The 16,423-nt window shown below is 36.1% G+C and overlaps 1 protein-coding gene across 1 annotated transcript in view; it reads left to right on the top strand.

Moving 5' to 3' along the window:
• Positions 1–16,212, top strand: part of PTAR1 (protein prenyltransferase alpha subunit repeat containing 1) — a 43,471-nt gene extending 27,259 nt beyond the window's left edge. Inside the window, exons 6-7 of the mRNA XM_081804063.1 lie at positions 4,521–4,822; positions 6,948–16,212. Coding sequence (XP_081660189.1) covers positions 4,521–4,822; positions 6,948–7,290 — 645 coding nt within the window. The 3' untranslated portion in view covers positions 7,291–16,212. The remainder of the gene's footprint in view (positions 1–4,520; positions 4,823–6,947) is intronic.
• Positions 16,213–16,423: the final 211 nt, after the last annotated feature.

Here is a 16,423-nt window from a genome sequence, read left to right as displayed (position 1 = left end):
AAAAAAAAAAAAAGAATTGTGAACAGTGCTAGAGGGTGGAATTATGACATTTTCATTTTCTGTTTTGTTTTCTATGGTGATTGTATGTTTTAGGTAGACATTTATTTAAGTAAATTTTAAAACAGTCTCATTTGTGAGGGTAGGGTGAGAGGAAAGACTCACATTTGAATAGAATTTATTACTACTAGCCAATTAAAAGTTGATAATGGTATGTCACCTGAGAAAGCACACAGGGCCATTTCTGCAAAAAAAGACATACAGATGGCCAATAAAGACATGAAAAGATGTTCAGCATCATTAGCCATCAGGGAAATGCAAATCAAAACCACAGTGAGATATCATTTCATACCAAGTAGGATGGCTGAAATGAAAAAACAAGTTAAAAGTGCTGACAAGGATGCGGAGAAACTGGAACCCTTATACATTGCTGGTAGGAATGTGAAATGATGCAGCCACTGTGGAAAACGATTTGGCATTTCCTCAAAAAATTAAACCTGGAATTACCACATATGACCCTGCAGTTCTACTTTTAGGTATATACCCCACAGAATTGAAAACTTGTTACAGCAATGTTTGTAACAGTGTAATTCATAACAGCCCCCCCAAAAAGTAACAACTCAAACGTCCAATATCTGAGGAGTAGATAAATGCAATGTGGTATATCCATACAATGGGATGTGATTCAGCCATAAAGAAATGAAGTCCTGATACATGGATGAACCCTGAAAACATGCTGATGGAAAGAAGCCAGATTCAGAATGCCACATATTCTAGAATTCCATTTATATGACATTCACAATAGGCAGAGCACATTAGTGGGTGCCAGAGGCTGGAGCGAATGGAGATTTAGGGGACTCCTTATAGGAATAGGGGTTGTTTGGGAGGTGATGAAAATGTTCTGAAATTAGATAGCAGTGATGGCTGCACAAGTCTGTGATTATACTGAAAATCACCAGTTTATTTTTCAACTTCAAAAATTGGTTCTAAAGTACATTAGAAAGAATAAACCTTCAAGAATAGCTAAGAAATTGTTGGGAAAAAATAAAAATGAGGAACATTGTATCAATACCAGTATATATCTAAATGTTTATAAAGACAGAGTCATCTGTGGTACTGGCTCAAAAATAAAAACAGTAATGGAAAAATCTAAGGCCCAGAAGCAAATCCCAATATCTAATGCATACAGATTTCATTTATGGTAAGTATGGCATTTCACATAATTGGAGAAAGGGTTCTTTGTTCAGTTTGTAATGCTGATAAGATTGACCTTTTAGAAAATAATTGAGGTTTTAATCTCCTATACCAAAATGAACTCTAAATGGAATAAAAACATACCTGAAGAAAAAAAATGGAATTAAAAAAATTAATTGTAGTAATATATTAAGAAAAATATTTGCAACTTAGGGACTTAACATCTTTATAAAGATCTCTTGCAGACCCTTAAGAGAAATTAATGACTATCACAAATAGTAAATTAGGCAGTTATAAAAGAAGAGAATTAGGCAAAATAGGCAATTTGTATAAGAAGAAACAGGAAAAATAAGGGAATAAGAACAATTGTTTGGCCTTAATGACAAAAGGAAATGCAAATTAAAATGACATGATTTGCCATTTATCAAATTAGTGAAGATTAAAGTACTGGTAAGGAATTTAAGAAATATATAACACGTTCTTCCAGTAGGAGTGTAAATTATACAGCACTTTGACAATATATATTAAGAACTTAACAAAATGTTTTTCACTGTTCAGTAAATATACATCTAGAAATTTCTCCTAAATAAATAAGTTGTGCACATAGACCTTATATATATATGTGTTCATAAGAGTGTTACTTATATAAGAGTAGAAACAAAATGAATGATGAAGGATAATCTTTGGGATGAAATATTATACAAAAGTTTAAAATTATAGAGTAATATTTAATGACATGGGTATATGTATATGATTTAAGTGGAATAAAATCAGCATAAAAGAATATCCCAAATTTGTGTTACAAATAAACTGCACCCACGCTATGCATAGAAAAAAGCTGAAAGATTGGTGATTGGCCAGAACGTTAAGAGTAGTTCTCTCTGGCCAACAGGATAGTGGGTGATTTCTTTTTGTTTTTTTGTATTCTGTATTTCTGGAATTTTCTTTTTTTTTTTTTTTTAAAGATTTATCTATTTGAGAGAGAGAGAGCACGAGCAGAGGGAGAGGGAGAAGGAGACTTCCCACTGGGCAGGGAGCCCGATGCGGGGCTCGATCCCAGGACCCTGGGATCATGACCTGAGCCGAAGGCAGATGCTTAACGACTGAGCCACCCAGGCGCCCCTGTATTTCTGGAATTTTCTAGAATGATCGTTTTGTATCACTTTCATAATCGGAAAATAACCAAATGTTATTTTTAAAAATTTCTAGGAAGGAAGGCATATATAGGTAGGAATGAGCATTTTCAATAGTCTTTGATTTTAAACCTGTTAATCCTTCTGTGTCATAGCCCTGCTTCTGTAGTTCTCTTGTACTTATTTGTTCACTCATTCATTTTTTTGTATGGAGTATTGAAAAAGAATAATGGTATGTAAGTTCTGTCATAGACAGGTCATTGATCCTGTCAGTACCTTACATTTAAGCCTTATCTCTATGCAGTGACTTTAAGATCACTTTAAAAGTAATTGTTTTTTTTTTAATAATTGTTTATATCTCTGTACCTTTTGATTCTAGTAAAAAATGCCCCGAAATTCCTGTTAAAGTTTCTTTTCTCATTTAGTATACCTATTAAATATATCAAGGGAAAAGAATATAGTGAATTTTTCTCTTAAAAAGTCTGAGAAAAATTTTTAAAGGAATTAAATTCATGTTGAAAATCTTTCACATATGTGCTATTTTTTGTCTCAAAATTAAAAATTTTATGTATAGAACTATGCAGTAAGAAATAATCTAAAGGTTTTTCCTGTTATGTAAATTCCTTTTAAACATGTTTTGTACTCTTTCCAGTCCATATTAAGAAGCCCTACCAAAATTAAAAAGCTGATGTATTATTGCCTAAATGTCCCGCAGGTTAATTCTTCAAAGATGTAATAACCTTAAGGTTAGTATATATTTTTCTAAGGTAGAAGTTTATCTGGTGCTGTTTTGCTCACCATTTTAATCAAATGAACAGTCTTGTTTTCCATTTCTCAGAGATTCACCAGCTCTGGAACAAACCTATTTGGCTTTGAATAAACTCATTAGAATTTAAAGGAGATATTTAAAGCATTTCACTGATAGAAATCGACTGTCCTTGCTGGGAGTAATCTTGTCCCTATGTACTAGTAACTTAATTCATTAAATTGTTCATTTCATTCATTGATTCATTCATAAAATACTTATATGTTCACTCTGATGCCATTGGGTATAGAATGATGGAAACATTAATTAGGAATGAATAAATATCTTAAACAACTTGTAGAATTTAGTGGGGATGAAAAGATGTACAGAAAATTCTCTAATGTCTGGTAGAACACACAGGAACCATGGAGGTTCAGGAGAGGGAAAGATTTCTTCTAGGGAAGAGAGGAACTGTGAGAAATGGAGGGGATCTTGGTACAAGAGAAGGCATTTGCCTGGGACCCTTGAAAAGCAGCTAAAGGAGGAGCCCTTGGGCTTTCTGCTGTCTATATTATTCACTGCTGGCAAGTAAATGTCTTTTTTCCTTAGCTGGTCTGAAAATCCTCTGATGGAATGTGGCAGGCCCTCAATACAGCTTTTGCTGATCAAATTCCATTTGCATTTGCGACTTGTCCAAGATACTGCCAAATAATTTATTTTTTCATAACTGCTGCTTTTCTTTTTAATCATTCCATTTGAAGCTGCTTAGTTTGCAGGATTGATAATACAAAGACTTAATTCACTGCTGAATTTTGTCTCATCTACTTAAAAAAAATCATTTATCATTGATGTTAATTGAGTTTGAGATGAATAGGAAAATCATGCGCTCTTGCATCATATTTTTTGTACTAAGCCCAAAACTGACAGTCTCTGCCCTCATGGCACTTATAGTGAAGAACTAATAATACATTGAGTCAATTGTTCAACACATAGTAAGTTAGATATTGTAATGTTCATTAAAAGTTAAAGAACATTCATCAAAGTAACCTTTGAATTTATATTTTCTCTTCAACATCAGCATTCTTGTAAATAAACACCCTAATGTTCATCGTTATTTTAGAATAGCTTTTCTGTGTGTGTGCCAATCAGAATGTGATTGATCAAGGTCCAGAGAAAGTGACAAATAAGTCCTTAAATTCTGTAGGGTGTGTATATGTATGTATATATATATATACACACCTCTTACTACTTTATTAGGGAAAGGGGAAACTAGCCTTTACTGAGCTTCCACTGAGTGACAGCACTGTGTTGGACATTGTATACAAAATATTGGTAGAAACAGTGTTACCAAAAAATACAAGGAACAAATTAAAGAGAAATCCAAAACATTAATGGAGAAAGAAATTCCTTTGGCAGTTCCTCTTCTCACTTCCCTTTTTTCTTCCTACAAGATTCTTCTTGATGAACTGTCTTCTACTAAACACTGGGCATCCATGCATGTTTCAGACCACAGTGGATTTCACTACCGCCAGTTTCTGTTAAAGTCTTTGATTAGCCAAACTGTGATAGATGGTTCTGTATTGGAGCAAAACCCTTTGAGAAGTGAGCCAGCTCTAGTTCTTCCAAAAGATGAAGCAGCAGCTTCAACAGAGGAAGCAAGGATAAATCTTCCCCGTCTTCTAGAAGAAGAAGTTGAATTCAGCACTGATCTTATTGATTCCTACCCAGGACATGAAACCCTTTGGTGTCACAGGTAAGAGGAGGGAAAATCTATTTTCTGCATGGAACTGCTTGGCTTTATGAGAGCTGTAGAAGGTCTTAAGTCTTATGCCTGCCTGCTCAGGTAAATATGGTAATTGATCGTGGAGCTTTGCCTGAATTCAGAGGCGTTTATGTTACCATATCTTCTTCCTCATGATCTTCAATATGAGATTCCTTATGCAGATCTTTGCCTAATGCTTAGGATGGTGGTATTCAAGCTTGACTGCCCAACAGAATAGCCTGTGTTACTTCCAAAACTGAAAACGAGTTTCTGGACTCCCTCCCTGGAGATTCTGGTATTTATAGTATATCTGGGGTAGAGCGCTGCCATTTATTTAGTCTTTAAAAAACAATGAAGAAACTTAAAAGGTAAATTTGATGCAGAGTCGGGTTTAGACTATTGATTAGACCTTGAGAATAGTTAAGCTTATTGATGGTCTGCAAATTAAGTTTCCTTAAGTATAAGCTCTTGACACTTTTTGTTTTTTAAAGTGTGCTTTGGGAGGAGGGCAGAATTATTAGGAAGGAGTGAAAGAAATTAGCAACCTCATAACCTGAGTTCTGAGTACATTTGACAGCATAGTAACTGTCATGTTGGAATGAAGTCCGGGTGTGGGAACCCCCTGATTGGTTCTTTTTTTGAGGCATCTCCATCTCTATAAATACGGATTCTACTTCAGACTAGAGGATTCTATTTGTAAACAAAGGACTTGCCTGTGCCAGGCAGGAGGTAGGCAGTTTAAATATTTGTGTATTTTTAAAGTTGTTGAGATTTGCCCCCTTTTGCCAGTCTAGTCTATCTTGTAGGCTATTTGAGGAGATGTGTTCAGCTGCTATTCCATGCTACATGTATTTAGAAGATGGAAGACCATCTCCCCTCTTTGGCACCTTCATAAAAAAATTTCTTTTTCTTGTAAAAACAAGACACTCTTAATTCCACATTTTCTAGAGAGAAGATAGATCTTAACTTCATGTTGTTTTGGTGTGAACAGATTTTGTTGCTATTCTATATTTAGGTACATCAGTAGCAAGGCTGAGAAAATTCAAGATTGTATTTGTGTTTAAGAGATAGCTAGATTAACAGCAGAAGCTTTGTATAAAGATTGAGTTTGGGGTGAGGCATGGGGAAAAGTGACAGTTGAGATGACCTGTAATTATACAGGCCAGTTTTCTACTATTGAGTCATTGCCCTTAGGCACCTTATCTGTCCTTTAAGTTTTATCCTCTATAAAATGGGTAAATTATATTCTCCCTGTCTACTCCAGAATATGCTGGGAAAATGAACAGAATTATCTCTCAAGGGCTTAGAGTTGCTAATAAGAATAATGAGATAGAACAACCTAGAATCTATGTGGTTTACCAATTGTGAACAGTAGATGTGCACCCCCACTGAGTCAAAATTTTTGGAGATTAGGCACATAGGTCTTCATTTTTAACAAAAAACTCTAGATGAGTCTAAGGGCAGGAGAACTGCTCTCCTTAGAGGAAGTACAAGAGCTGTGTCTTTTAAATGCTTTGCTTAGAGCCCAGCACATCCCTACTGCATGTAGATACTTAATGAGACTGTAGTGATGTATTTCAGGAAAAGTTCAGTTGGTTTTTAGATAATACCTGTTCTTATTAAAGAAAATACTAGAAAGAGGCCATGGACTAAAAGCCTCTGGATGAGCTATTTAATCCCGTTATTCCTGAATCACTTGTTTTAGGATGTCAGTGAAGTTAATTTTTGGTTCTGTTTTGTTTTTTTATAGCAGAAATTGGGCTAAGATCTATTTCTCATTTTATATTGTAGTTACAAAGAGTAACAATTCCAAGTGATTGTCATCATCTCAGTCAGTGGTATTAAAAAACCCTTGGGGTCGTATGTAGGGTTCTTTCTCACAAACAATCCAGTAATCTGGGTTTGTAAGACTGTGGTCTAAATACACAGAGACTTCAGCGTAATTGCTCCTCCCCCCGCTCCAGGTAACTCTGGTCACCAAGGGGGACAGCAAACTGAGTATTGTATGTCTTGAAATTATCAACTTATTATTCTTGTTTTTTTCCCTGAAAAGCTTGACGTTGTGATAATGAGTTTTCTTTTCCGTGTTCTCTTCCTCCCCCCTCCTCCTTCACAGGCGGCACGTTTTCTACCTTCAGCATCACTTAAGTGGTAGGTTTCCTCACAGCGTGACCCAGTTGTCACCTGTAGACAGCCCTGGGGGGACTTTGAGTGACTTACACCTCATCCCAGCAGGCCCACACGTGTCTCAGGCCATGGAGGTGGACGGGCTGAATGACTGTAGCAAGCAAGGCTATTCCCAGGAAACCAAACGCCTGAAGCGGACCCCAGCTCCAGACTCCCGGGGCCTGGAAATGGAGCATAGGTTCATCGATCAAGTATTGTCCACCTGCCGGAACGTAGAGCAGGCCAGGTTTGCCAATGCATACAGGAAATGGCTGGTTACGTTGAGTCAATGAAAGAGGTGGATTAGTCCTGCAAGGTTCCCCTTTCAGTGCAATATTGCTTTCCTTTCTTCCTTACATAGTTGCATGAACTGTTTGCTATTATGTGGTCTTCATCTTTAGGTTAAAAGTCCATAGTAAATCTTTCAGTTTATTTATTTTGTTAAGAACTGGCATTCCTTTGGGGATAAAATAACTGTGTAGTTTCTTCCTGCTAAACAGTCTTAATTTTTTTTTTTTTTTTTTTAACTTTTCATCCTTTATATTTCTATACGTGAAGCTTCCTCTCATTTTGGTTCTCCTAACTGGTTCACAGACACGTCTACCCACCTCAGTGCAATTGCTGCATAGGCTAGTTTCTTTTTTTTTTTTTAATTAAAAATTCATGTTGTTGTTCATCTTTAGAATAATACAAGCTCAAAATTATATCTAATTATTGTTTTGAGAATCAAATGGCCGGATAGATGGATTTGTGAAAATATAAATCATTTCTCTTTCTCGACTCAAGTTATCAACCAATGTAACCAAAGTCAGAAGTACTGGAATTTATATAAAAAACATGCTTCCAATGTGTAACCCATTTTAAAATGGTTATTTTAAAAGAAAAATGAATTTTAAAAGTTTATGTAACTACAGGACTGGGAAATTATTTTTATCACTAGTTTTGATAGATTCTTTTTACCTCAAATTTGGTATAGGCCAAAAACACTCAAGTTAGCCCCTATAAACATATTTGTTATTTAAACCTGGAATGCCATTTTTAGTTATTACTACTTATTTTCCTTTTAAATTCACCATGAAAAGTGGGGAAAATATGCATGGAAATGTATCCATAAAAATCTTCCTTTTTAAAAATTTAAGTTCCTGAGGATATACTTAAACTACAAAATGTTTATGAAGTGATTATTAAAAGTTTGCTGGTAAATGCCAGAGGAAAGAATAGCTTTTGAAGGTTAGTTCTTCAACCTTTGTTTTAAAAAATAAAACAACTTAAAGACTTTGATATTAAACTTATCAGGGATGAGGTACCAAAGTAGCCACCTCACAGCTGTATCTTATCTTTTTAATAATAAGGGCTGGGTTTTTCAGGTCTGTGAGGCAGGGTGGGAAAAGGGCCTGGTAATGTTTACTTTCTTAATATATTTTCCCCTTTGTAAATGGTCTGTGTTTGTTCTTTCCTCTCCACATACCTTTTCTTTATTTTCCCAATCCATTTCGTATTTTTTGACACTTTTACCTCTGTTTTTCCTTAAATGTCTTATTTTGAGGATGTGTACTGAAGATACTCTCCGTCCTCTTTCCAGTGAATTTCATACCCCATTAAACAAACCACACACACACACAGTATTAATACGAACTGCCCCTTTAAAAGTTCCCCTAACGATGGAAACTGCCTATTGTCCTACGTGTGTGCAGAATGTAATAGTGGCCGAAGTAAGTACGACCGCCGTACTTTGCTTGTTCTTTTTACTTGCTAGGTCACCTGTAGGGTGAGGGGACAGACATAGGGAAAGGCAGACGTCTCCTGTCTTCTATTATGGAAACCCTGGGCTTGAGTGAGGTACATTGCCTTAAGCTTAGGAGAGGCATAAGTTCTTTTTGTGCATCATGATTTTGTTGAGTAGCAAACTGTCAGGTAAGACTTAAGAACACCAGAAAAATTGTTCAGCCCGGTTCTTGTAGACAGAAGCTGCTTTTCTCTCTTGGGGCAAAATTAACCTTTTATAGTTTTCGTAGTATTTAGGTAAGAAAACAGTTGTCATTATGAACATAATTCCATGGCCCTTTGTGTACAAAGCATATTTTGAATCAAATACCTCAAGGTCTACCTAGACCTCTATGGATAAAAGCATTAGTTCGTGATTTTCAGCACCTGCAGGGGATGGTGGGGAGACTACACAGAGAGGACATGAGAGAGTCAGCCCATTCCACTAAATACATGTTGCCAAATCCTGGCCTCACTCAGTATTACCTTTTTTCCACACGTCATTCTAAGTATCCCAAGTAATAGGGCTTCTTATGCTTTGATGTGAGAGTGACAGGACAGGAGCATAGACAATACCCTGTGAAACATCAGCTCCATTTGATAGTGCTTCACGCCTTCTTGTAGCCTCCACCTTTGATGTTGTCTGTCTTCATGTGTGTTCAGGCCCTTAATCCACCCCTTCATGAAGCCATGCAGTCCTATAAGATATCTTGGTCTCTTGTCTTCCCGTAAAAGTTTTGAGTAGGGAGTAAAAATACAAATATCTAAAGGATATTTACTGTGTGACTTTTGTGTGCTACTTTATTTCTAAAATTGGCATTTTTCAAGTGTTCATTCACAGAAGAACTTAGTATTGCCCTGTATGGTTGTGTTTTTTCCTAGATGGTTGACATCTACACTCATTAGCTGTGGTGTGATAATATCTCTTTGACTGAATGAGTTCATGCAGTGGAAAGGTGTGTCTATTTTCAGGGACATGTTAATCTTTTTTTTTTTTCCTATAAATATGTCATTGTCAAAAAGATAGTTTAGATTGACACACGTTTCATCAAAGTTTTCATTGGAAGAATAGTAGGCCATTGTACTGTCCTGTGGATCAAGAATACTACTGACAAGCCAAAAGCAATAAGATCTGTAAATACCTCCACCACCACCTTCTTCCCCCACCCCACCTTTTTTTCAGTATACCTATTTTGGTAATATGGTGTTCCCACATTATCCTGTGTGCCTTGCACATTGTGAGGACTCATTAAATATTTATCAAATTAATAAATGATTATCTGTTTGAAGAAGGGAAAGATTGATCATGAGTAATGGACAGAATGAGTTATGACTGAGAAATTAATGGATTAGAATAATGGATTGTGAATGAATGATGTAGTCTAGATTCATGATACTTCCGGTGAGCTATTACATAAACAATAAGTTAATTTAGATTTTTTTCTTCATTTAAATACCTTGTTTAAACTCATTAAATACCAGCCAAGAAATGCAGGTCTATAATTATGAATTAACTGTACTTTAAATATATATTAAAAATTCATAGAACAAAGCTCGTTTGCATTAAGAACACTACTTTCTGTTCATTTATGATACTGGAGGACAGATCTTGCCAACAGAGCCAGAGACACTGGGGCATTTGAAGAAATTCTCTGATTTCAAAGACTTGTTGATCTGTATTTGTGCCTGGATAGTCATTTTATGCTTCTCCTTTTCTACTCCCCAGCTTGAACTGTGGGCCTTTTTAGGTATTTCTTAAACCTACGTGAGTCATTTTTTTTTAAATTTAAGGATTGGTTACCTATTAATGTCCCCTTTTTCTTTTCTAGGTTTTAGCATTCTGTTACCTCTTTGGAAACCCTGGGCCCAGACTCTCAGTCATATCCCTTACTCCTATGGTATGGTTCTAATTAAATTAAGGACTTCATTATGAATAGGATTAAATCCATACAGGTTGTCACTCAAAGCCATTTAAATCTTCAGGTGAGGGCTTATGCGACACAAGATGGGAAAACAAAAGTTCCTGGACTTTTCTATGGCAGTTTGTAGGAAAGCATATATAGTGGTAGACTTTGTGTGATTTCCATGTATTCAGGTCATGTCAATTCATGCTTATTATACAAAGAGAACTTTTAATACTGTTGAGAACAAATTAACAGTAGTAATTTTCTGTAGCACAAGATGGTATCTGGCATAGCCTAAATGTAATTTAAGAGTACAACTGGCTCTTGCTGTACAACAGGGTAATCTTTTAGTCCCTCTTAATTATAGAAGATACTAAAGATTTAGTTAAAAAAGGAAGTAACATATATTCTTTTTTTTTGGCAGAAAGTTTTTGTAAGCTTACAGTTATTTTGTTACTAGAAAATTATATTTTAGAACTTTAAAGTATTTAAAATATTCTAGAAAATGTGAACAGCATTATTAACAACGTGTGTCTTCTGAATAAATGTCTCAAACAGAACCGTGCAGACTCTGGTACTTGGCGCGCTGCCGCCTCCCTATGCCTGCACATACTCTCGGTGTACTCCTGTTGAACAGAGGTATACGTGGAGTCCCAGGAAGGCATAGACAAATTCAGTGGCATGAAGGCAGTGGGCAGGAAAAAAATCAACCCTGAAAATTCTACTTGTCACACAAGGTCTTTTAAAAAATAACATACTGTGTTAATTTGAGTGCCTTTCTTCTTTCTAGAGGGAACAAGATCATATTTAATGTTTAGGTAGAAAACAAAGGATGGAAGTTTTATCAGACAGTTGATTGTAATTCATTGTATTGATTCCAGTTGCTAGGCATGGTCCCATGGAGTTTTTATCCTTTCATGAGATACTGATATGAGCAGGTAGGATGCTTTGGTTTTGTATTTCTTAGCATTTTTAAGGACCCTACCAAGAAGAATTCATTCTTTCCTTGTGGCAACTAACTTTTTGGGGGTTGGAGGCATTGTATTTTAGAGGAGAGCATGTGTATAATTGAAGATCAGCCTGAAGCCTGGGCAGCCCGGGCAGCCCAAGGTCAAGGGAAACAGTGGCACTGTGCCCTACAAGAAAGGCCAAATGATTGTTCTAAATGAATCCTTTGCCTCACTTTAAGGACTTTTAAGAATTCCCTCCCAAATTCCATGTTGGAGGAAAAGAAGTAAATACTGAGATGAAACTTAAAATGTGGCATGTTATATATATTTGGGTATGGAGAAGGGAGGGACAGAAAGTCCCTATTTCAAGATAGCAAATAACTTGTAATTTCATAAAAATATACAGCTAAAGATTCCAAAGTGCTTTTCAGAGGACTGTTGAATAATATATTCCTAAACGGCAGCAATATGTCATAGTTCATAGTGGAGACAGAAAACCATTGTGTCGGTTGTAAATCTAGGGGGTGTGTGTGTGTGTGTGTGTGTGTGTGTGTGTGTTGCAGGGGGTGCCTCTGGCTCTCAACTTGGACATCTGTATTCTCGCTAGGCCATGTTAACACTTAAAACCAAACTCTTTGCTAAAAAAGAGAGCAGTAGCTTAGTCTGCAGATGAAACTTTGTGCTTCCAAGAATTAGCTCTTTATAGGTTGTGCTTTTTGGATGATACTGTGGTCCACAAAGCTAACCCTGGCATTTCTTTTATTAATCTGTTATTCCTCAGGGTGTAGAAGGTTTAGTAAATTTAGGACAAAATTTTATATTCAGTGGCAAAAAAAAGAAAAGACAAAACTATGCTAAATATATTACTAGCTCTTAAAATTTTAGTATAGATAGTATTTTTTATAAACCACTACCAGTGCGGTAGCTCATAGATGCTCTGTGACTGCCTCGTTCATCTCGCTGCTTCAGTCCCTGTGGCCCTATTATGAATGTTCTCTTACACATGTCTTCTATGGAAACGATTTCTGTAATATATTGTTTTCCACGTTTGGCAGAAGTTGGGGGTGTTTTAGTTGACATCATTCTGTTTTTGGAAATCCTGTTCAGAAAATTACTGTTGGTTTTCAAACTGACAACTGTTTTGCTTCTTAAAACTTCAGTTTCCCTGAAAGAGACCCTGTATGTGTTCAGTACACTGCATAATGCCTTGCACCTTGCAGGGATCCAACGGGTCAGAATCATTAAAGGCTAGAAAGTTAAAGCTAGCTTACCTCTGTCTCATCTCAGCTTCAGGAGAAATACAGTATTGTGCTTAAGATACACAATTTGGTTCAAACATACAAGGCAAGATAGACAACTGCACAAAACATCGTAAGTGAAATTTAGATACTTTTAAGGCATATACGTGCATATTCACATACATGTATGTATGTACATTTAAATGAGATTTGGAACTTGAATTTATATAGTGATTTTACAGAGAATTGTATTTAAAGGGTTTTTATTTTATTTAAAGTGCTCCTATTTCAAGGCAGTTTTCTTTATTAAACCAGCCCCTCAAGCAAAGTTGGAAACCTAATACAAGTGCCATTTGCCTGAATTAACCAGATATTTGTGTAAACTATTATTTTGTCTTTGGATGATTAGGACCATGACATTCTGGCTTTTCTTCCATATCTTTAGGGAATCAGCCTTAATTTTATGTATGGCCATCACTTTCCTCAAAGTACTGTGCAGCATACTTCAAATGTAATTTACCTCTATAAAGTGATTAGTAATAAATCTGAGGTTTTTCATGTCGTAGGGATGAACAGTTTCACACGTTCAGATATTGACTCATACAGCATTCTATTAGAAATGCTCATAATAGTACCCTCCCTCACCAGTGTCATCTTGTGTTTGAAGCAGGTATTTTTTTCTTATCAGTTAAAGAATGAGTGTAGACTGAGTGCAGTCATAGTAGGTGCTCAATAAATAGTCGATTATTGATCTACCATCAAACTAACTGTTACCTTTTCACGGAGGAGTATATTTTTAGAGTAATACATGTTTGAAACTGAAAAATTCTATCATTTGACAGGAATTACTAAGCTTATTTAGGCCGGAGTTAGTAACATGCAATAAAAATACTGTTTGTGTAGAACATGGTCTGAAGGTAGGAGATGGGAAAAGTTTAAGCAGTTATCTTTTTGTGCAAGACACATTAATAAACGTGAGTAAATGTCTTAATAGGGCTGCTGAACCCGAGAGGGAACTGCTGGAGACTTCTGCCGTCAGTTTCTGCATTGGTATACCTAGCATTACCTGTCTTAGGTACTATCCATTTCTCCCCAAATCTCGGTTGCTTTCCAGTGTTTTAAAAGTGGGTAGTGGTGAGGGCGCCTGGGTGGCTCAGTTGGTTAAGCGACTGCCTTCGGCTCAGGTCATGATCCTGGAGTCCCGGGATCGAGTCCCGCATCGGGCTCCCTGCTCTGCAGGGAGTCTGCTTCTCCCTCTGACCCCCCCCCCCCGCCTCATGTGCTCTCTCTCTCATTCTCTCTGTCTCAAATAAATAAATAAAATCTTTAAAAAAAAAAAAAGTGGGTAGTGGTGAAATGTGAAGTTATATTCAATCACCTGTACTCCTGTGTTTTCTCAGAGTATCTCTAATATGAGGGAGAAATTTTTATGAATATTTGTTTCAGAATCTGTTAATTTGTGGCTTCAGAGCATTTTTGACAGAGCTTGCCCAATGTGAACAGATTTAAACAGTTTAAAAAACAAACATTCCAACCTGAGCTGGGAGGGACAGAGCGCGTAGCCCAGCGTAACTGGGCACTGCCTCCTGGCGAGGTTCTTGGTGTCTGACCGGGATGCTGGCTGCTGGCCGGTGGCCACTGTCCGTGTTTGGGCTGAGGTGTGTTGTCCTTAGGAGAAGGACGAAATGGGTTCTAGATGAACTTGTATTTGAGATGGACAGAATAAAAAATAATGTGGTATAAATACACCAAAAATTTATACACACTACTACAAAAACTAAAAAATGGAGGAGGGGGAAGAAAATGATAAAAGGTCAGTGATATTTTTTTACAGCCTCTAAAAAAATTATTTTTAAATCCAAGTCTCTTGGACACTAAGCAGTTGCTTACTTTATTTAACACTGCAGGACTTAAATTTACGGGATGGTTCTCAGATACCATCTGTACTCTGCTATTAGAATTGACCATGTGTGTGAACTTTACATTACTTGAAGATTTTCCAAAAATGGAGTATGTAAGTTGCTGTTGATGTTGTTTTAAGATTTTCCTGTAGGTTGTGGTTAAATGGACAAGTTACATGTATGATCTGTGGTGCAAGGTCAGATCCTGGGCATTAAAGATAAGTTTGGCTAACTTATTTTACTGAAGATACTAACCTTCTTCCCTCTGATTGCATTGATGTTTTTCTTAAGCTATTTTTCTCAACGTAACAATCTGCATTGAAAGTTCTTTTAGCTCTCACAGTGTACTAATTCACATTTTTTAAGGATTCAGTATTTTGTGAATTCTTTTTACACTTAAAATGTATACCTTGCAGAGGGATAAAAATAAATTTTGCAGTAAAGTATGTGCAGAGGGTGTTCTGGGACTTAGTTCTCCAGAGTGCTTAAAGTATGATGCTAAATTTGAAGGCTAATAGGTCGACTGTAAATTATTTATATTAGCACTGTCCAGTAGAAATAAATGGGAGCCACATATTTAATTTTTTATTTTCTAGCAGGCGTATTAAAAAAGAAATGGTGGCATTAGCTTAAATATTTTAATTAACCCAATATATTAAAAATATCATTTTAGTATGTAATCAATATACAAAATTATGGAGATATTTTGCCTTTTTTCCCATGGTAAGTTTTTAAAATTCATTGTGCATTTTGCACTCACAGTACATGTCAGTTCTGACTAGCTACATTTCAAGTGCCCCAATAGCCCCGTGGCTAAGGGCTGCTATATTGGACAGTGCGGGTTCACAGGGTACAAAGTATGACTTTATGTTAAATTGGGAGATGGTGAGGTAGGCATGAAATCATGGTACTTTAAAAATTACTTAGTATACTTAGAAAAGTATCTAATAGAATTACCCACATTGTCTTCATTTTAAATTTGCTGTAGAACGAGCTCAATCTGTTCCAACTTGCCAAGCATTATTTAAGAAGAAATTCCATGCCATGTAAAATACCATGATATGCTCATTATAACAACACATTATTAACACATTTTTCAATGTGTTCGCTAAATTCTGTCCTGTTTCTTCAAAATAATAGCTTAAATTGCATGTTAATTGTATATCTGTACTTGTTTTTATATTATTCTTATAATAATGTGTATTAACAAACAGCCCTAGGATTCTCATCTTCCTATGCATCTGTCTTCCAGTACTTACTGGTACACTTATTAAGTTGTTACAAGTGGCAGAAAAGTAGAATGAACCACTGGCTTTTTTCCATTAGATTGTTTTTATCATGTGATCATGTACCAAGCCAGCTATAAATTATTGTATTTCTGTAGACGATGGAAAATAGTGTTTATGTCTTATGTTTGCTAAATGTTTGCAATTTCTAAGTAAACTTTTCATCTCCTAAGATGAGTGTAAAGTGTGATTTTATTTTTGCTTGTTTTGGTGTTTTAACCTCAGCTCCAGTCTGCCAAGCAGTCCTGTTTAATAGCTGTGATGGTGGTAGTGGGGTGGATGTGTGAGCTGTTGTCTCAGTGAATTCATTACTTACAGTTGTAGAAAGAATTAAAAATGTCATTTGTGTCCAGGACATTAAAAAAAGTCAAAAACAAATTAAA

This window comes from Leptonychotes weddellii, chromosome 14, assembly GCF_054177405.1.
Source record: "Leptonychotes weddellii isolate Sample4059 chromosome 14, ASM5417740v2, whole genome shotgun sequence".
NCBI classification, from domain to species: domain Eukaryota; kingdom Metazoa; phylum Chordata; class Mammalia; order Carnivora; family Phocidae; genus Leptonychotes; species Leptonychotes weddellii.
Note: the sequence above shows the minus strand (reverse complement) of the source record. Positions and strands in the feature narration are given on the sequence as shown.